This window comes from Oncorhynchus keta, chromosome 13 (genome assembly GCF_023373465.1).
Source record: "Oncorhynchus keta strain PuntledgeMale-10-30-2019 chromosome 13, Oket_V2, whole genome shotgun sequence".
Taxonomy (NCBI): Eukaryota; Metazoa; Chordata; class Actinopteri; order Salmoniformes; family Salmonidae; genus Oncorhynchus; species Oncorhynchus keta.
This window is the reverse complement of record NC_068433.1, coordinates 32,741,122-32,763,177: the sequence shown is the minus strand read 5'-3', so window position 1 is coordinate 32,763,177 and position 22,056 is coordinate 32,741,122. Positions and strand designations below refer to the sequence as shown.

Below are 22,056 nucleotides of genomic sequence, written 5' to 3'. Positions count from 1 at the left end.
CACACACACACACACACACACACACACACACACACACACACGCGCACACGCACGCACACACACACACACACACACACACACACACACACACATTGGTTTTACTATCCTTATGGGGACCAAACAATTCATTCCCATTTAAAACAATGTTTTTCTCCCTTAACCTAACCTTAACCCTCACCCTAAAACTAAACTTAGCCCTAAATATAAATATAACCCTAATTCTAACACTAAACCTAACCGCTAAGCCTGAAAAGCCTTTTTCCTTGTGGGGACCAGCGAAATGTCCCACTGGTCCGAATGTTACTTGTTTTACTATCCAGGTCAGGACTTCTGTTTCTCACAAGGAAAGTAAAAACAAACGGCGCAAACACACACACTCCACCAAGGACAGTTACGCTAACTCACACGCATATTTATAAAAAAAATAATAATTCTAACGCGTTTAACGTCTCTCCTCTTTACTTCTCTTCTCTCCTCCCTACAGGTCAAAAAGGAAAGTCCTGGGCCGTAAGGAACCAGGGGACTCGTTCGGCAGCCGCCAGAGTCTGGCCTCCCCGGTGAAGCACAGCACCAGTGGTGGTGACCTCCGAACCCTGACCCTGGGCTCGACCCCGCGCTCCACCTCGCGGAATGACAACTTCATGGCCCTGCTCCAAAAGAAGGGCAGCAAGTCCAGCACGGGAGGGGCCAGAGTCTCTGCTATGGAACTCCTCAAGAGCACAAACCCCCTCGCACGACGCGTCACAGAATTCTCCACCTCGGCGGACGGAGGAGGGGATATGACCACCGGGAATAATGGAACCAGAATGCCTCAGGACCAATGAGAGTTTTTAAACCACTTGTCCCAGAGCATTCTCTCTCTCTCTCTCTCTCTCTCTCTCTCTCTCTCTCTCTCTCTCTCTCTCTCTCTCTCTCTCTCTCTCTCTCTCTCTCTCTCTCTCTCTCTCTCTCTCTCTCTCTCTCTCTCTCTCTCTCTCTCTCTCTCTCTCTCTCTCTCTCTCTCGCTCTCTCTCTCGCTCTCTCTCTCGCTCTCTCTCGCTCTTATCTCCCGAGAAAGTAGTTTGAATCTAGTTATAGACTTTTCGATCGGACTATTGATGGAAGAAAGGAACGTCCAACCAGACCACTCAACCAGTGATTGACCTTTCACGAACGTTTACTAACTGGCCAATGGTTGGTCACAATGGTCATCAAAGGAGTTCTGTTTATCACGCCGTCCGTTCCATCATTGAGGTGTATTATTCTTGGAGGTCTCCTTCAGTCTAAAGGAGAACATTAGGATTGTTAATGTCATGCTTCAACACACTATTTTTTTTAAACGAGAGAGAGACTATACTAGGGAACGTTTGATTGGATAATAGACCTGGGTACATCGCAGGCCTGTGGTTGATGGCGACAGATGCCACACTAGTCTTTTGAAGACATGGGGTGAGTGTGTGTGTCGTATTTTCTGTCCCTCAACTACAAGACAACAACAACGACAAAACTACAACGGTTTAAATCGAAAACATTCCACGGGAAGATTGACAGTTGGACATGGTACCAAGCCCCGACCCTTTATGTTTGAATCAAAGCACTTTGGCGACTGCCTACCGAGGTAGTTTACAACAACGAGGAAATCAAACAACGCCTGTGTCCTCCCTGTTATTCGTTTGTTTATGTTTCTCTTTTCATACGCGATAGAAGGCCATATAAATGTACAAAGATATACATGCATACCGTATAAACTGAACAAATCCGCTTGAACTGTTCTAACAGACTATGTAGAGCCACAGTGTATAGTAGTACTACTAACAGTAGTAGTATAATAGTACTACACTAGTACTAACAGTAGTAGTATAATAGTACTACACTAGTACTAACAGTAGTAGTACAATAGTACTACACTAGTAGTACAATAGTACTACAGTAGTACTAACAGTAGTAGGACAGAAATACTACAGTAGTACTAACGGTAGTAGTACAATAGTACTACAGTAGTACTAACAGTAGTAGTAGTAGTACTACAGTAGTACTAACAGTAATAGTACTACAGTAGTACTAACAGTAATAGTACTACTGTAGTACTAACAGTAGTAGGCTACTATGTGATACACCTCACAGCACACAACAGGATCAAACCAACTGAACTGAAGGAGCGACGCTATGGAACACAATCCCACGAACCCTTACCCACGGATCTCCCCGCACTGCCGTCAGAGTGTGTGTGTACTTGCGTGCGTGTGTGTGTGTATACAGGAAATGATAACCAAACACAGCAAGGGAGGTGTGAAAGATGGATGGCACAGAATTGAACCCTGTGGATCTTTCTGAACAGAGAGTATGATGCAGGGTTGGGTTTATTTAACAGGGTTTAGACTGGTTTCTGTTAGGACCAAAGGACTGCCATAAACAGACCAGTGGGGACGTGTGTGTGTGTGTGTGTGTGTGTGTGTGTGTGTGTGTGTGTGTGTGTGTGTGTGTGTGTGTGTGTGTGTGTGTGTGTGTGTGTGTGTGTGTGTGTGTGTGTGTGTGTGTGTGTGTGTGTGTGTGTGTGTGTGTGTGTGTGTGTGTGTGTGTGTGTGTGTGTGTGTGTGTGTGTGTGTGTGTGTGTGTGGGGACAAGGGCTTCATTTATCCGCCCGAAGGAGAGGATTAAGTGGTCTGAATCATGTGGCTGTAGTCTTTGGAGTTTTCCGTGACGTTTTGAAACTGAGAGAGGATTCTGGGCCTGAGGGGATTCCGGAACTGTGATTAGAACCCACTTTTCTAACAACCATCACAAAACAAACCGAGACAGTCCAGGAAAACAGCTAACCATCCATCGGCCATATTGAAAAATGCATCACCCTCTTCTTTTTGCCCTCTCCACATGTTCTTTTCTCATACTGTCCGTTTTGTGCAGGGGTGATGCCGCAGCCTTTTCCTCTCGTCCTCCTTCCTGGCAGGAACACATGCTCCATCTGTCTCTCTCTCTTCTCGTCCACTCTCCCTCTCTTCTCGTCCACTCTCCCTCTCTTCTCGTCCACTCTCCCTCTCTTCTCGTCCACTCTCCCTCTCTTCTCGTCCACTCTCCCTCTCTTCTCGTCCACTCTCCCTCTCTTCGCGTCCACTCTCCCTCTCTTCTCGTCCACTCTCCCTCTCTTCTCGTCCACTCTCCCTCTCTTCTCGTCCACTCTCCCTCTCTTCTCGTCCACTCTCCCTCTCCTCTCGTCCTCCTTCCTGGCAGGAACACATGCTCCATCTGTCTCTCTCTCTCTCTCTCTGCCCATGGAGTAGCCCCCTCCTCTTCTCATTTCGTCGTCATCCCCTCATCCCTCCCTCCGTGCCCCTCCCATTCTTTCTGTGCATCTGAGCTTCACGCTCACAGACGACACAGCCTGAATGTCAATGAAAGGAAAGAAAAGGACGCCGCGTTGATATCGTGTTCAAGAGTGCTTATGTTCAACTGCATCTTTCGATCCAACCCTCTCTGTCAAAAATACAATTTTTTTATTTTTTATTTTTTTTATCCTTCTGCTGCATTGTGCATCTGTCCCTAAATCCAGACCAAACCAACCATCCATGTTACAAGGAAAACAGGAGGGCGGATTGTGTGAAAGAACACACAAGAGACGGATGGAAAAGGGACAGTGCGTATGAATGTCTGGATGTGTACTTAAAAGGAAAGGATAGTGGACTTCTGGACCCACTCTGACTGTGAACACGGATCTTAACCCATTCTCCTTTCACCACACTTTTCCAGAACCATTACATTGGGGCTGTGCAAACCCTGGTGCTATTAAGCTACAGCGCCCCCCTGTGGATGAAGAGAGGGAGCACACCCTCTAAGACTACTGCTCTGTCCCTCCGGCAACAACACGGAGACGCAACGACTCCAGATATCTGGATGCTCTTTTTGTTATATCGGTCATTCAGGAAACCAGAACAACAACGACGACAACTTATAAAGACAATGAGAAGAATGATAGAAAAAAAACCTATGTAAATGAACACGTTATTAATAAATAGTCAAGTGACGCTTGTTTTAAATATTTAGTGAATGGAACTACATAAAAAAATAACTATGACAAAACTCAGTGTTAGTTTGCCTTGTAGTCTGGCGTGATGTTTAACCTTCTGTGTTTTCTACATAGAAATATAATTACTAGAATGGACACCCCTATTTATGTCAATGGGGCCATAATGTCAAATTCCTATGGTCAGAGGTTCTATGCCCATTCTACTGGTTATATTCTATGGTTTTCAGCTACCTTGATATTACACTCCCTTTGAGGTATGCAGAGTTGTTACTCTTTCTGTTCTGAAGTACTGTAGTTATTATGGTTACTAAGGTAATGCTGTATACTATGGTTACTACAGTCATATACTGTGGTTATTACGGTAATACTGTATAATATGGTTACTACAGTCATATACTGTGGTTATTACGGTAATACTGTATAATATGGTTACTACAGTCATATACTGTGGTTATTACGGTAATACTGTATAATATGGTTACTACTGTCATATACTATGGCTGTTACAGTAGTGGTCGTCACTATTCCTACTATTACTACTCTTGGCTGTACCCTTATATTGTTCATAAAACACAGGTACAACGATAGAGAGAAAGAGGGAGAGAGAAAGAGTTTAAACAAATGTAAGCAATAGATAGATGACCTAGTCCAAGACCGAGGATGAGGCAGAAACACATTTTCACACACCAAGGCTAAATACTCACTAAATACTGTAACTCTCAATCCAGTTGCAGATTCCAGCTCTAGCCACAGAAATGGTTGCTCAGTGCCACACACACACACACACACACACACACACACACACACACACACACACACACACACACACACACACACACACACACACACACACACACACACACACACACACACACACACACACACACACACACACGAAGAAATACAGATTTGTTCAGTAGCCTACAGTTGGCACATACAGTGATTTATTATAGTGGGTTCCAAACTCCAATCAACCATGTCTAGGAATGTGGTAGAGTATTACAGAGTATGGGAGCAGAAGAGAAAGAGGTATAAGGATAGGGGGGGGGGGGCGAGGGAGAGAAGGTGGGTAACATTTCACGAGTGGATATATCACTCCTATCACAGTTGGGTTAATACAAGTTCTGTCCATCGATTTATTTTCTTTTCCTTCCTTCTTTCTTTCTTTCTTTCCTTCTTTCTTTCCTTATTTCTTTCTTTCTTTCTCTCTCTCTTTCATTCTTTCATTCTTTCTTTCTGTCTTTTTCTTTCTGTGATAAGGACAGCTCTTAAAGCTTTCCCCAAACTCCCCACAGAACAATAAAAGTCTAGAGAGAGGGAGAGAAGAAGAGAGAGGGAGAGAAGAAGAGAGAGGGAGAGAAGAGAGAGGGAGAGAAGAGAGAGGGAGAGAAGAAGAGACAGGGGGAGAAGAAGAGAGAGGGAGAGAAGAAGAGAGGGAGAGAAGAAGAGAGGGAGAGAAGAAGAGAGGGAGCAAAGGAGAGAGAGGGAGAGAAGAAGAGAGAGGGAGCAAAGGAGAGAGAGGGAGAGAAGAAGAGAGAGGGGGAGAAGAAGAGAGGGGGAGGAGGGATGACAGAAAAAGATGTCCTTTAGTCAGTTTGTGTTTTATATCTTGTCTCTGCATCGACATCTAACAGCAGCACGACAAGCTGTTAACAACCATCTGGTTGTCATGACGCTAAACAAACAAACAAACAAACAGACATATTAATCTTAGCCTTTGTCTCAAATCACATCCTACTCCCTATCTAGTGCACTACTCTGGTCTAACACTTGAAAGTGTATCATATGAGACTTGATCGCACCCTTTTGAGCTATGTTGAAGTGTTAATCTGTATATACAATGTAAGTACCATTAGACTACCCTTATTCAGATTAAATACAGAGATGATAGGATGATTAGGGACAGGAGTTATTTTTCTGTCAAAATATGTACTTTTTTCCACCCAACAACATTCTTACAGAAATCTAGCCCCATAATTTTCCCTCACCACATTACCTAACCAATGCAGGAAAAACTCAGGGTCCTAGTTATAGGCTATGAGAAACAAATAGCATATAACTCTCGGCCCAGAGTGTTTCCCGGTCAGGTCATGTGGTCAGGAAAAACTCCTGTCCCTATGTATAATGATTATAACCGATAATTAGTTGTACAGCAGTTAAACTGCTCACAGTACTCTCTGTATGTATAGGACCAGGACAATAATACAGTTTTATTAAGTTAAAAGACACACACACAAAAACACCCACGAAACAAGATGAAGTTTGTTGGGTTAGGCTTCTCAAATAAAGAGAGAGAGAGTTCTTGGAATTATTCTATTTTTGTTATTTCTCATTGGAAGGACATATTTAAAACTCTACTGCATATAGGATTATTATTATGATAATTATCAACAACCTCAGTTTTCAGATCCAGCAGTGTGGTTTATGTAGCTGTTGGTTTGAACACATGCAGCAGCTATGTATGTCTTGCCAATGTGATTCAAATTATTATATCATTCAAATAAATTATTTTTCTTGCTTAACACTGATTTTGTCTATTGAATTTTTTTCTGTCTTGGGGTGTATTCATTAGTGCCCAACATGGCAAAACGGTTGCAAAATGTTTTTGCCATGGAAATGAATGTCTCTTATTGAACAAGTTCAGGTTAGTCCCTCCTCATTTCAGTCGTTTGATTCATTTAGTTCCGAGAGAATACAAACGACCCTGTTATCATATCTGTGTTTCCTGAATGAAAGAACATTGCTGGTGATAGCAAAATAAAATCTATGATCAGTACAAGACAAATGAAAAGTCATAACTTGAGAACTGTTTTGATTTCATTAGCGTTTTGCCTTTTTCAATCACCAAAAACTGAGCAACAATTAATATATATTATAATATATTCACATACACTATTTACATTCATATAACACTTCTGTGTTTGGGTGTGTTCACTTTCTCCTCCAGTCTGCTTCAGACTGTGTAGTTACACCTCTCCAGTCTGCTTCAGACTGTGTAGTTACACCTCTCCAGTCTGCTTCAGACTGTGTAGTTAAACCTCTCCAGTCTGCTTCAGACTGTGTAGTTAAACCTCTCCAGTCTGCTTCAGACTGTGTAGTTACACCTCTCCAGTCTGCTTCAGACTGTGTAGTTAAACCTCTCCAGTCTGCTTCAGACTGTGTAGTTAAACCTCTCCAGTCTGCTTCAGACTGTGTAGTTAAACCTCTCCAGTCTGCTTCAGACTGTGTAGTTAAACCTCTCCAGTCTGTTTCAGACTGTGTAGTTAAACCTCTCCAGTCTGCTTCAGACTGTGTAGTTAAACCTCTCCAGTCTGTTTCAGACTGTGTAGTTAAACCTCTCCAGTCTGCTTCAGACTATGTAGTTAAACCTCTCCAGTCTGTTTCAGACTGTGTAGTTAAACCTCTCCAGTCTGTTTCAGACTGTGTAGTTAAACCTCTCCAGTCTGTTTCAGACTGTGTAGTTAAACCTCTCCAGTCTGCTTCAGACTGTGTAGTTACACCTCTCCAGTCTGCTTCAGACTGTGTAGTTAAACCTCTCCAGTCTGCTTCAGACTGTGTAGTTAAACCTCTCCAGTCTGCTTCAGACTGTGTAGTTAAACCTCTCCAGTCTGTTTCAGACTGTGTAGTTAAACCTCTCCAGTCTGCTTCAGACTGTGTAGTTAAACCTCTCCAGTCTGCTTCAGACTGTGTAGTTAAACCTCTCCAGTCTGCTTCAGACTGTGTAGTTAAACCTCTCCAGTCTGCTTCAGACTGTGTAGTTAAACCTCTCCAGTCTGTTTCAGACTGTGTAGTTAAACCTCTCCAGTCTGCTTCAGACTGTGTAGTTAAACCTCTCCAGTCTGTTTCAGACTGTGTAGTTAAACCTCTCCAGTCTGTTTCAGACTGTGTAGTTAAACCTCTCCAGTCTGTTTCAGACTGTGTAGTTAAACCTCTCCAGTCTGCTTCAGACTGTGTAGTTACACCTCTCCAGTCTGCGTAGTTAAACCTCTCCAGTCTGCTTCAGACTGTGTAGTTAAACCTCTCCAGTCTGCTTCAGACTGTGTAGTTAAACCTCTCCAGTCTGTTTCAGACTGTGTAGTTAAACCTCTCCAGTCTGCTTCAGACTGTGTAGTTAAACCTCTCCAGTCTGCTTCAGACTGTGTAGTTAAACCTCTCCAGTCTGCTTCAGACTGTGTAGTTAAACCTCTCCAGTCTGCTTCAGACTATGTAGTTAAACCTCTCCAGTCTGTTTCAGACTGTGTAGTTAAACCTCTCCAGTCTGCTTCAGACTGTGTAGTTAAACCTCTCCAGTCTGTTTCAGACTGTGTAGTTAAACCTCTCCAGTATAGCCTAGGTTTCATTGTAGTTTTTCCTACATCCAATGTATTCATACATTAAATATATAATTTACATTCGTAGATTCCTTGCCATGTTTAATTAAACGGTAGCCTCAGACAGTGTAGTCTTGTGTAGTGGTGGTAGTCTGTATTTCAAACAGTGTAGTCTTCTGCTGTGGTGTTAGTGTGCCTGTATTTAAGACTTGTGTTGTGGTGGTAGTCTGTATTTCAAACAGTGTAGTCTTCTGCTGTGGTGGTAGTGTGTCTGTATTTAAGACTCGTGTTGTGGTGGTAGTCTGTATTTCAAACAGTGTAGTCTTCTGCTGTGGTGGTAGTGTGTCTGTATTTAAGACTTGTGTAGTGGTGGTAGTCTGTATTTCAAACAGTGTAGTCTTCTGCTGTGGTGTTAGTGTGCCTGTATTTCAGACTTGTGTAGTGGTGGTAGTCTGTATTTCAAACAGTGTAGTCTTGTGTATTGGTGGTAGTGTGCCTGTATTTAAGACTTGTGTTGTGGTGGTAGCCTGTATTTCAAACAGTGTAGTCTTCTGCTGTGGTGGTAGTGTGCCTGTATTTCAAACTGTGTAGTCTTGTTGTGGTGGTAGTGTGTCTTTTTATTTCAGACTGTGTAGTCTTGTGTAGTGGTGGGAGTGTGCCTGTATTTCAGACTGTGTAGTCTTGTTGTGGTGGTAGTGTGTATTTCAAACAGTGTAGTCTTGTGTATTGGTGGTAGTGTGCCTGTATTTAAGACTTGTGTTGTGGTGGTAGCCTGTATTTCAGACTGTGTAGTCTTGTGTAGTGGTGGGAGTGTGCCTGTATTTCAGACTGTGTAGTCTTGTTGTGGTGGTAGTGTGTCTTTTTATTTCAGACTGTGTAGTCTTGTGTAGTGGTGGGAGTGTGCCTGTATTTCAGACTGTGTAGTCTTCTGCTGTGGTGGTAGTGTGCCTGTATTTCAAACTGTGTAGTCTTCTGCTGTGGTGGTAGTGTGCCTGTATTTCAAACTGTGTAGTCTTGTTGTGGTGGTAGTGTGCATTTTTATTTCAGACTGTGTAGTCTTGTGTAGTGGTGGGAGTGTGCCTGTATTTCAAACTGTGTAGTCTTGTGTAGTGGTGGGAGTGTGCCTGTATTTCAAACTGTGTAGTCTTGTGTAGTGGTGGGAGTGTGCATCTTTATTTCAGACTGTGTAGTCTTGTGTAGTGGTGGGAGTGTGCCTGTATTTCAAACTGTGTAGTCTTGTGTAGTGGTGGGAGTGTGCCTGTATTTCAAACTGTGTAGTCTTGTGTAGTGGTGGGAGTGTGTCTGTATTTCAGACTTTGCAACAGTGGAGGCTGCTGAGGGGACGACGGCTCATAATAATGGCTGTAATCGAGTCAATGGAATGGTATCGAACATGTGGTTCTTATGTGCTTGATACCATCCCATTGACTCCATTCCAGGCAGTACTATGATTCACCCTCCCCTCAGCAGCCTGGTAGTGTGCCTGTATTTCAGACTGTGTAGTGGTGGTAGTGTGCCTGTATTTCAGACTGTGTAGTGGTGGTAGTGTGCCTGTATTTCAGACTGTGTTAGTGGTGGTAGTCTGCGTTTCGCTCAGATTTAAATGTATAACTAGAGGGAGGGTATTTCTTTAATAAACTGAGTTCCACAAAAACAGTTCATTATTAAAATTCAAAACAAACTTACGTAACATAGGGTTCATCCCAAATGGCACCCTATTCCTTACATAGTGCACTACTTTTGACCAGAATCCTATGGGCTCAGGTCAAAAGTAGTGCACCACATAGGGAAAATGGTACCGTTTGGGACATACAAGGGCCATGAGCACTATGGCCCTCGCTGTAAGAACCTACTGGAGTCTGTTGACACCTAGTGGAAATATCACTCAATGACATCTCACTGGATCTAAAAGTTACTACGCTTTCATTGATGCAGTCCTGATCCTAGAATTCAAATTCCATGGAATTGGCAGCAGTTGGAATGTTGAATGTTGAAAATCCCTCCTGTATGATGAAAGTGTTCTCAGTCAAAATAAAAATAAAAATGTTATACATGACCATAGCGGCAGGTATCCTAGTGGTTAGAGCGCTGGTCCAGTAACCGAATCCTCAATCCTCGCTATTGAATGGCAGACCCTGGCCGTGACCTCACTTTCCAAGGAATAGGATATGCAAAAATAGGTACACTTTAACTATGACAGACAAAATGAGGGAAAGAAATCCAGAAAATCACATTGTAGGATTTTTTTAATGAATTTATTTACAAATTATGGTGGAAAATAAGTATTTGGTCACCTACAAACAAGCAAGATTTCTGGCTCTCACAGACCTGTAACTTCTTCTATAAGAGGCTCCTCTGTCCTCCACTCGTTACCTGTATTAATGGCACCTGTTTGAACTTGTTATCAGTATAAAAGACACCTGTCCACAACCTCAAACAGTCACACTTCAAACTCCACTATGGCCAAGACCAAAGAGCTGTCAAAGGACACCAGAAACAAAATTGTAGGCCTGCACCAGGCTGGGAAGACTGAATCTGCAATAGGTAAGCAGCTTGGTTTGAAGAAATCAACTGTGGGAGCAATTATTAGGAAATGGAAGACATACAAGACCACTGATAATCTCCCTCGATCTGGGGCTCCACGCAAGATCTCACCCCGTGGGGTCAAAATGATCACAAGAACGGTGAGCAAAAATCCCAGAACCACAAGGGGGAACCTAGTGAATGACCTGCAGAGAGCTGGGACCAAAGTAACAAAGCCTACCATCAGTAACACACTACGCCGCCAGGGACTCAAATCCTGCAGTGCCAGACGTGTCCCCCTGTTTAAGCCAGTACATGTCCAGGCCCATCGGAAGTTTGCTAAAAGGCATTTGAATGATCCAGAAGAAGATTGGGAGAATGTCATATGGTCAGATGAAACCAAAATATAACTTTTTGGTAAAAACTCGTCGTGTTTGGAGGTCAAAGAATGCTGAGTTGCATCCAAAGAATACCATACCTACTGTGAAGCATGGGGGTGGAAACATCATGCTTTGTGGCTGTTTTTCTGCAAAGGGACCAGGACGACTGATCCGTGTAAAGGAAAGAATGAATGGGGCCATGTATCGTGAGATTTTGAGAGAAAACCTACTTCCATCTGCAAGGGCATTGAAGATGAAACATGGCTGGTTCTTTCAGCATGACAATGATCCCAAACACACCGCCCGGGCAACAAAGGAGTGGCTTCCTAAGAAGCATTTCAAGGTCCTGGAGTGGCCTAGCCAGTCTCCAGATCTCAACCCCATAGAAAATCTTTGGAGGGAGTTGAAAGTCCGTGTTGCCCAGCAACAGCCCCAAAACATCACTGCTCTAGAGGAGATCTGCATGGAGGAATGGACCAAATACTTATTTTCCACCATAATTTGCAAATAAATTCATTAAAAATCCTACAATGTGATTTTCCGGATTTTTTTCCCCCTCATTTTGTCTGTCATAGTTGAAGTGTACCTATGATGAAAATTACAGGCCTCTCTCATCTTTTTAAGTGGGAGAACTTGCACAATTGGTGGCTGACTAAATACTTTTTTGCCCCACTGTATGTGTGCCAGTGTGTAAAAATATGGTATAACACAAATGACAAAACATTATAGATTACCTGAGGTTACGCAGGTCGGAAGTTGATCCGTGTGTGTGTGTGTTACTATTTATCAGGGTTCAGTAGGCTAAAAGTGATTACCAACTCCGTCTCACTCGCGCACGCACGCAAGCACACACAGACACACACACAGACACACACACATATGGACAGTAGGACAGACTGACAAGAACGCACGCCCCAGGGCTAAACTGCCAAACTCCACGTTTCCTGTTTCTGACAGCAAAGAGCGCACAGTGCGTTATCTGTCACAGAACACACATACACACACACTCTTTCTCTCTCACACACACATCCAGCGGCCACAACAGCAGCCGGCACAGGAAGAACTGAGCGCTATCTTCAGAGAGATAGAGAGAAGCAGGAGAGAGAGAGAGAGAGTGTGTGTGAGAGAGAGAGAGAGAGAGAGAGAGAGAGAGAGAGAGAGAGAGAGAGAGAGAGAGAGAGAGAGAGAGAGAGAGAGAGAGAGAGAGAGTGGGAGTGTGTGTGTGAGAGAGAGAGAGAGAGAGAGAGAGAGAGAGAGAGAGAGAGAGAGAGGAAGTTTGTGTGTGTGTGAGAGAGAGAGAGAGAGAGAGAGAGAGAGAGAGAGGGAGTGTGAGAGAGAGAGAGAGAGAGAGAGAGAGAGAGAGAGAGAGAGAGAGAGAGAGAGAGAGAGAGAGAGAGAGAGAGAGAGAGAGAGAGAGAGAGAGAGAGAGAGAGAGAGGGAGAAAGAGAGAGGGGGGGGGGCACACAACAACAACCTCGTACTGGGCTCAAGCTGTCTCTTGACTGATGGACAACTCTACACATCAACAGTTACTGTCTAAGCATTGAGAGAAGTAGAGGATAGGAAAGAGAGGAGCGCTAAAGAGAAGAGAGTCAAGGAGGCACACCTCGGTCCCCTCTGAGGAGAAGAAAAAAAATTGTTTTTAGTCACTGATGGAATATCTTCTTCAGTGATGCAGATGGAGCAGCCTGTGCGGCAGGACATGCAGTTCTACTACGTGGTAAGTCTGTGTGTGTGCGTGCGGGTGCATGCACATGTATGTGTTTCTGTGTGTGTGTGTGTGTGTGCGTGCCACACTTTCAACCAAAAGTAGTGCACTACATAGAGAATAAGGTGCCATTTGGAATAAGGCTATGTTTGTCCTCCTTACTCAGTACACTTCATTCAGCGCACCTTGATCATGTTCCCTTTGGTCTCGTTTCCTTATGGCTCTTCGCTCAATTGAGCTCAATAAACTTCAGGGTCGACCACTTTAGTCGACCTTTGGAACAATATTACTATATTGCTGGCAATTGTGAATGACTGAACTTCTCACCGTCATTCTTACATTGTGCATTAGTGCTAACCGCCATGTTACAGTAATATTGAAAGGAGAAAACCGCTTGTGCAGCTTGTGTTTGTGTGTTTATAGAAGTAGGACAAGGGGTTTTATATTACTATATCAATACAGTGAAATATACAGTAACTAAAGTAATTGTACATTAAGGTTAATGTATTTAAAGTATATACAGTTGAATTCGGAAGTTTACATACACCTTAGCCAAATACATCTAAACTCAGTTTTTCACAATTCCTGACAATTCCTAGTAAAAATTCCCTGTCTTAGGTCAGTTAGGATCACAACTTAATTTTAAGAATGTGAATAGTAGAGAGAATGATTTATTTCAGCTTTTATTTCTTTCATCACATTCCCAGTGGGTCAGAAGTTTACATACACTCAATTAGTATTTAGTAGCATTGCCTTAAAATTGTTTAACAAACGTTTCGGGTAGCCTTCCACAAGCTTCCCACAATAAGTTGGGTGAATTTTGGCCCATTCCTGCTGACAGAGCTGGTGTAACTGAGTCAGGTTTGTAGGCCTCCATGCTCACACACGCTTTTTCAGGTCTGCCCACAAATTTTCTATAGGATTTGAGGTCAGGCTTTGTGATGGCCACTCCAATTGACTTTATTTTCCTTAAGCCATTTTGCCACAACTTTCAAAGTATGCTTAGGGTCATTGTCCATTTAGAAGACGCATTTGCGACCAAGCTTTAACTTGCTGACTGATGTCTTGAGGTTTTGCTTCAATGTACCCACATAATTTTCCTCCCTCATGAAGCCATCTATTTTGTGAAGTGCACCAGTCCCTCCTGCAGCAAAGCACCCCCACAACATGATGCTGCCTCCCCCGTTCTTCACGGTTGGGATGGTGTTCTTCGGCTTACAAGCCTCTCCCCTTTTCCTCCAAACATAACAATGGTCATCATGAACCAGACTTGTGGAGGTCTACAATTTATTTTGGCTGATTTCTTTTGATTTTCCCATGATGTCATGCAAAGAGACACTGAGTTTGAAATTAGGCCTTGAAATACATCCACAGGTACATCTCCAATTGACTCAAATGATGTCAAGTAGCCTGTCAGAAGCTTCTAAAGCCATGACATACTTTTGTGGAATTTCCCAAGCTGTTTAATGGCACAGTCAACTTAGTGTATGTAAACTTCTGACCCACTGGAATTGTGATACAGTGAATTATGTGAATGATGAATTATGTGAAATAATCTGCCTGTAAACAATTGTTGGAAAAATTATTTCTGTCATGCACAAAGTAATGTCCTAACCGACTTGCCAAACTATAGTTTGTTAACAAGAAATTTGTGGAGTGGTTGAAAAACGAGTTTTACTGACTCCAACCTAAGTGTATGTAAGCTTCCGACTTCATGGGATGCATAGTAGTTTGTGTTTACTAGTGTTTTAACAACCTCGGATCGTCCCCGAGGGAGTGCCAATGATATGAACTCATTCATGTATTTATGGTTCAGTGAAGTGAATGACCACATGCCACCGCTCGTTGTGGAGAGGGGATGAAACGATGCCCCTTCTGAAAGTAATCCTCTCACATCGTCACATACAGCTCATCCCTGACTCGTGAAGTCCCTTCACTTTCTTCAAGAGTTTATGTGTGTTTGTCTAACCCTCAACCTTCCACCATTGACATACAATGCCAGTCGACTGTGGTATTTTGGACACAGTAATAGCAGAATAGCTGCAGTAAAAAAAAAAAAGTAAAACGTTTTTGTTTTGGACTGCACTCTGACTGCAATCTTCTTTTGTACGGGTTCTTTTTAGATTTGTGTCTGGAGCATCTGTCTTCCGTCATTTAACCCGGGGATTACAACACACATAGTATTCTTCCTGGCAGACAGACAGACAGATACTTTACCGCTGAGACGCGTTGTTTCTAGATTAACCAGTAATCTGCCATAGCTAAATCCATCAAGATGGAGTATTGTTTTCACTCGGCAATAATCTGCTGTTTTTATTGGTATGCACTAAACGTTCGATATGGAATTGTGTGTGTGTGTGTGTGTGTGTGTGTGTGTGTGTGTGTGTGTGTGTGTGTGTGTGTGTGCGCGTGTCAATATTTGACATCCGTTGCTGGTGGTTAAGGATATTGCCTAACGTCTTGGATGCTCAACAGTATAATGAGCACCATATGCTAATGGAAGGAAGTGGGGAGGAAGGGAAGGATGGAGAGAGTAGGAGAGAGGTGGAGGGAAGGAGACAGAGGGAAAGCGTGAGAGAGATAAAGAGAGAGAGAGAGAGAGAGAGAGAGAGGTGGGATGGGGTCGGGTGAAGGGAGTGGTGGAAGAAGGGACAGGCGGAGATGCCGGAGTGAAGGGAGTGAGGCGGAGGGAAAGATGGAGGATGGAAAGAGGGGGGGAGTGAGGGGTCGAAGGTGGGAGAAGGGAAGTGGCATTATGCAAGGAAGAAGAGTGAGAAGGATACTGTACCGTATGCATCCCTTCTTTAGCGTGATTGCAGTCCTACTCATTTAATGGATGGACAGCAACCGTCTCACTTCCTGTTTCTTCTGCTTCTTACGCTTGTTCGCTGTGTTTATTCTCTCAGACAATCAAGTTGCTTTCTAATTGTGTTACGCGATAATCTCTCTCGCTATCTAATAGCTACGTAATGTCTTTCAGTGTTGACAACATAATAGGCCTACAATCATATTGACATAATGCAACATAATATTGATTGCCCTCCTAACCTGAAGTGGACATACTAATCTAACCAGGTGGTCTATTTGTTTGTATTCACTGCTCTCTTCCAACTCTATTTATGGTATCGGAAGAAAACTCAAAGCTGTACTATGTACTATACTATGTACTATACTATGTGCTACATTACTGTAATGTCTAGATTAGTTGGCTTTGGGCCAGAGTCACCCCACTGAATACTTTCTCAAATTGAAATGAGCGTAAATCTACCTTCCTGTCACCCTGAGAAAACGTGGCAGTGGAGCCGGATGGAGAGAGGGAGAAAGAGACGGAGGAATCTCTCAAGAGGTAGGAAAAGAGGAAGGAAAAGTTGAGGTTCGAAAAATATTCCTACCAGCTGACGTCAATAAATCAACCATCTACTCAAATGTACGACTCTACTGGGCTGGATACCTCTTCTTGATTTAGTGCTAACACGCACACACACATCAACAGAGACGTTACTCTTCTGGAGTGCTACTGTGGAAAACGTCTTGGGTACATATCTCCTTGTGTTTGCTTGACTCACCCGTCTCTAGATTTATCTGGAAGGAGTTTGTCCCAGGACACACAAACCCAGAGAGAGACCCGCACACACACACACACACATCACCCAGAGAGAGACCCGTACACACACACACACACACACACACAACACCCAGAGAGAGACCCGTACACACACACACACACACACACACACACAACACCCAGAGAGAGACACACACACACACACACACACACACACACACACACACACACACACACACACACACACACACACACACACACACACACACACACACACACACACACACACACACACACACACACACACACGCGCACGCATACACACACAAAAATAGACACACATATGCATGCAAGCACACACACACGGATCTACACATACACGCTAACACAGCATCACAGCGGGCTACAGTACTGTACGTTCTTCCAGTGTCTCTCTGCCTTCTGAACACTCAGTCCCAGTGTGCGTGTGGGTGTGTTAGTGTGTGTGTGTGAGCGATGAGTCTCTGCCTTCTGAACACTCAGTCCCAGTGTGGGTGTGTTAGTGTGTGTGTGTGTGTGAGCGATGAGTCTCTGCCTTCAGAACACTCAGTCCCAGTGTGGGTGTGTTAGTGTGTGTGTGTGAGCGATGAGTCTCTGCCTTCTGAACACTCAGTCCCAGTGTGGGTGTGTTAGTGTGTGTGTGTGAGCGATGAGTCTCTGCCTTCTGAACACTCAGTCCCAGTGTCTCTGTAGCGTGCGATAGTGTACCATACACTCCAAAATTGTTCTTTGACTTTCCCTACAACCCTGTAGAAAGGGTTGTACATGGAACCCAAAATGGTTCTATCTTGACCCAGGGTTCTACCTGGAACCAAAAGGGGCAAAGATTATTCCTATGGGGACAGTAGGAGAACCCTTTTAGGTTCTAGATAACACTTTTTTTAAAGAGTTCATCTGGTAATACTTATAAACGGTTTGTTGCTAAGGTAAATATTGTATTTCATTTTAGTCTTTGTCCTGAGACAGGAGTTTTGAAGAAGCATCCTTATATTGGACTTCTATTATCATCAAAGAGAGGTTGAGTATCTCTTTGCTCAATCATTTGTTGTTGTTCTTGGTTGGATGGTGAGCCACCCAGAAGCATTTCTTTGATCCTGAGAGGTGCACAGCAACTAAATTATTGACGGTTTCTGACTCACAATGTCCGAGTACAAATACTTCACGTGCTGTACTTTACTTAAGACCTGTTTGGACGCCTATAGTCAGCAGGATCAACATCAAAGCCCCATCTCCGCCAGTTTCCCCCTTTCCTCTCTATTCCCAATGGAGGAATTCACACTGGACACAAAATAGCGCCCGTCTCTCTGTAGCTTTTATCACAAGATGGATGGCCATCCGGGTCTGTGGCACCATAGAGGAAGAGGCGAAAAGAAGCCTACGATGTGAGGAATTTTTGTATGGAGAGTGTCGAATTTGGTCAACACAAAATGTAATTGCTAATTTGCTACGTGAGGCTTATTTGATTGAATAGAAGCATGTAATGCTTAGGTGGATACGAATGCACTGATATAAGTGGACGCACATGGCATTTTGGCAACTTTGAAAAAAAACTACTTCATATCGGTGTTGTGCCTAATCAAATCAAATCAAATCAATTTTTATAGCCCTTCGTACATCAGCTGATATCTCAAAGTGCTGTACAGAAACCCAGCCTAAAACCCCAAACAGCAAGCAATGCAGGTGTAGAAGCACGGTGGCTAGGAACACCTCCCTAGAAAGGCCAAAACCTAGGAAGAAACCTAGAGAGGAACCAGGCTATGTGGGGTGGCCAGTCCTCTTCTGGCTGTGCCGGGTGGAGATTATAACAGAACATGGCCAAGATGTTCAAATGTTCATAAATGACCAGCATGGTCGAATAATAATAAGGCAGAACAGTTGAAACTGGAGTAGCAGCACGGTCAGGTGGACTGGGGACAGAAGGAGTCATCATGTCAGGTAGTCCTGGGGCATGGTTCTGGGGCTCAGGTCCTCAGAGAGAGAAAAAGAAAGAGAGAATTAGAGAGAGCATATGTGGGGTGGCCAGTCCTCTTCTGGCTGTGCTGGGTGGAGATTATAACAGAACATGGCCAAGATGTTAAAATGTTCATAAATGACCAGCATGGTCGAATAATAATAAGGCAGAACAGTTGAAACTGGAGCAGCAGCACTGCCAGGTGGACTGGGGACAGCAAGGAGTCATCATGTCAGGTAGTCCTGGGGCATGGTTCTAGGGCTCAGGTCAGTTGAAGCTGGAGCAGCAGCACGGCCAGGTGGACTGGGGACAGCAAGGAGTCATCATGTCAGGTAGTCCTGGGGCATGGTCCTAGGGCTCAGGTCCTCCGAGAGAGAGAAAGAAAGAAAAATAGAAAATTGACTACTTTAAAATGGAGATAACCTTAATGGCGCTGTCCATGCTGTCACATATGTTATAATGACACAGATACAAAGATGAGTCCTCTATCTAGCTCTATGACTTGTTGTTCACACACGTATCTGCCATCTCACTGGCTAGAATGGTCACACCTCCTCCAGCCTGCCTTCCATCTTTGAGGAAATGTATTTCCAATGTTAGAGCGGTCACTTGAATTTCTTGTCAATATAATAGACAATATTTAGTCTGCCTCTCTGATGACCACTTCCTTTTTACCTTTGAATTCTACCTATCTCTTCCTGTTCCTGTCCGTCACTCATTGTACGATCTGATATCCCTATAGCAGGGTTCCCCAACTGGTAGCCCGCAGGTCATATTTGGCCCGCGTGTGGTATTATTTGGCCCCCCAAGTGTATATATATTTTTTGTTGTTGGACATAAAAGACTAAAAACACTAGGAAATCAGCTCCAAATTATTTTAATTTAAGAAATCTGTTCCCAAGTATTGCCACGCATTATAGAAAGAAACTTATGATCGTATACAAATGTAAGCAAGGTTTGAAATTATTATGTGGCGGGACACAATGCAAATAGTCCGGGGAGCCATTTGATGACCTATTCAGGAGTCTCATGGCTTGGAGGTAAAAGCTGTTGATAAGCCTTTTTGTCCTCGACTTGGCTCTTCGGGTACCGCTTGCCATGCGGTAGTAGAGAGAACAGTCTATGACTGGGGTGGCTGGGGTCTTTGACTATTTTTAGGGCCTTCCTCTGACACCGCCTGGTGTAGAGGTCCTGGATGGCAGGTAGCTTAGCCCCAGTGACGTAGTGGGCCGTATGCACTACCCTCTGTAGTGCCTTGCGGTCGGAGGCTGAGCAGTTGCCGTACCAGGCAGTGATGCAACCAGTCAGGATGCTCTCGATGTTGCAGCTGTAGAACCCTTTGAGGATCTGAGGACCCTGCCAAATACTTTTTGTCGTTCCCTCTTCATGACTGTCTTGGTGTGTTTGGACAATTCTAGTTTGTTGGTGATGTGGACACCAGGGAACTTGAAGCTGTCAACCTTGAAGCTGTCATTGTCATTCATAAATCATTGATAGGTAATGTAGGTGTAGAGCATGGTCAACTAGAAGACTATGCTTTTAAAAAGGGACTTATTAACACATCCCATTTGGCCTATTCTTGAATCAAACCCACCCAACTAACTGAGCCACTTGCTCAATTATAAATGGAATGTTTTCTAGTATTACTCTCTACCAGCCTTCCATGTAAAACCCTCCTAAAGTAATAATTTGATAAACATTTTTTCTAAGAGTGTGAAAACAAGTGAAAAAAGACTCTCTGTGCCCTAACTATTTTAATGGGATATAATTCAATCTTATTAAAGATGGATTTAGACTTGTTCTTTCTCTCGCTCCCTACTCTTTTCTAAGTCAAAAAGAGCTGCTGCTCTGAGGTCAGGGGCCATTTTATTGTGAGCATGGAATGAGCTTAAAGCTACAGTCTGTGATCTGGTTGGGAATCTGTTCAAGGGTCAATTCACTTCCTTACCGATTTTACCCATTTGTTGAATTTTCGAATTGCAGACTGTAGATTTAATTCTGTTCTTTGGTCTGGTATTAAGATTAGGACAGGAAAATTGAATTCCAAGTTGAACTTAGAACACTTTGATAGAGCCAACTTCATCAGACAGAATTAAATACATTTGTCTGAATTCCACACACTCACCACACACACACACACACACACACACACACACACAGAATAGCTAAAGACATATTCTAAGAAGACGTATAAATAAGTCATTCTCTTTAATGTCCAGTCAATCTAACTGTAAGGAGACCTCTGACTGTTGACTAGATTACTACACATGATCTATTGAATGAATATGCATATAAATACCGGTTTCTTTTAGAGGTTAAGCGATCATAATTGATCTTATTCCATAATGTTTTCTCTGAATGTATACACTGTCAGTAACAGACCTCGGTCATGACCCTCTATCAGAGAGGACACACACACACACGCACGCACACACACACACACACACACACACACAATAATCTAATAACTATCAGGCTGATGCTGAATGAGCATCCAAAGGAATGTAAGATAACATCTCCAGATAATACCAGAAATGTTGGGTATGCAATACACAAACATTCACACATATACCGCACGCGCAAACACACACACATTAGTGCACTATATCGTCCGGTATTGGGATAACCAATAACAGTTAGCATTGAGTTCAGGGTAAATCCATTTGAATTCAATCGATTTTTGACAGCACCCCTTATGGTTTGAACAAAACATTAAATTCATACAGTATTTGTCCAATGTGGAAGTGCTCACAAAGTTACTTTGTGGACCTGAATGCCAAAACATTCAGGAGATAAGTGTTCAAAGTTGATCCCCTTTGCATACTCAACCCTACAATGAGACATACATTTCTTCATTACTGGTAGAAGAAAAAAAATGGTCGAGATTGATTTATTTAATACCATTTTTTTTACCATTAACATAAATGTAAATGTGTAAACTTCAATTTTTTTTCATATTCGCATATGTTGCATATATTTGACATCATCTGAGGTTGTTGTGTTCTCTTGAAGACAAATTCTCTTGAATACAGGGTAGTTGTCGTGTTTGGCTGATAAATGTTCTAAAATTGGAATTCAATTGAAATTTCAACTTTCAAATGTTACCACAAAGATGGTTGGAGGTCCAGACTTCAGAGAATGTTGACTTGAATGGGAATATCTGTTGTTTTAAATTATAATTATAGTCACAGAGACAGAGATAATAGAATAGACATGATCATGTAAGTTGACGTTCAACAGTGGGTGGACAGGCGGCCATCTTTGTGGTGGTAAATAGAGTTTACAATTGAAATTCGATTTAAATTGGTGTAAATTGCATAAATTGGTGTAAATCGGATAAATTGCAGAACAGGTTCAGAACTTTTGTAAAACAGCACTGTTAAAAATATATGGCAAACAGAAATCAAACTGGATGGTCTTTAGAAATAGATGGGAAGGGTTGAGGGTAGCTGAAGGATTAAAAACAAACAAAAGAGAACAGATCAGTCGTCCTGGTCCCTTTGCAGAAAAACAGCCCCAAAGCATGATGTTTCCACCCCGCTTCACAGTAGGTATGGTGTTCTTAGGATGCAACTCAGCA

At 43.1% G+C, this 22,056-nt stretch overlaps 2 protein-coding genes and 1 long non-coding RNA gene across 6 annotated transcripts in view; 2 read left to right on the top strand and 1 right to left on the bottom strand.

Annotated features, from left to right (window-relative positions):
- The window catches only part of nhsl2 (NHS-like 2), a 148,026-nt gene extending 141,498 nt beyond the window's left edge, over positions 1 to 6,528 (top strand). For all 4 annotated transcript variants that reach the window (XM_052460011.1, XM_052460012.1, XM_052460013.1 and 1 more), the window contains exon 9: positions 485 to 6,528. In XM_052460011.1, the coding sequence (XP_052315971.1) occupies positions 485 to 824 (340 nt within the window). In that variant the 3' untranslated portion in view covers positions 825 to 6,528. The remainder of the gene's footprint in view (positions 1 to 484) is intronic.
- LOC127906784 (uncharacterized) overlaps positions 1 to 22,056 on the bottom strand; it is a 95,984-nt gene that overhangs the window by 51,788 nt on the left and 22,140 nt on the right. The window lies entirely within an intron of this gene.
- Positions 12,651 to 22,056, top strand: part of arhgap36 (Rho GTPase activating protein 36) — a 95,648-nt gene continuing 86,242 nt past the window's right edge. Inside the window, exon 1 of the mRNA XM_052460016.1 lies at positions 12,651 to 12,933. Within this exon, the coding sequence (XP_052315976.1) occupies positions 12,886 to 12,933 (48 nt within the window). The 5' untranslated portion in view covers positions 12,651 to 12,885. The remainder of the gene's footprint in view (positions 12,934 to 22,056) is intronic.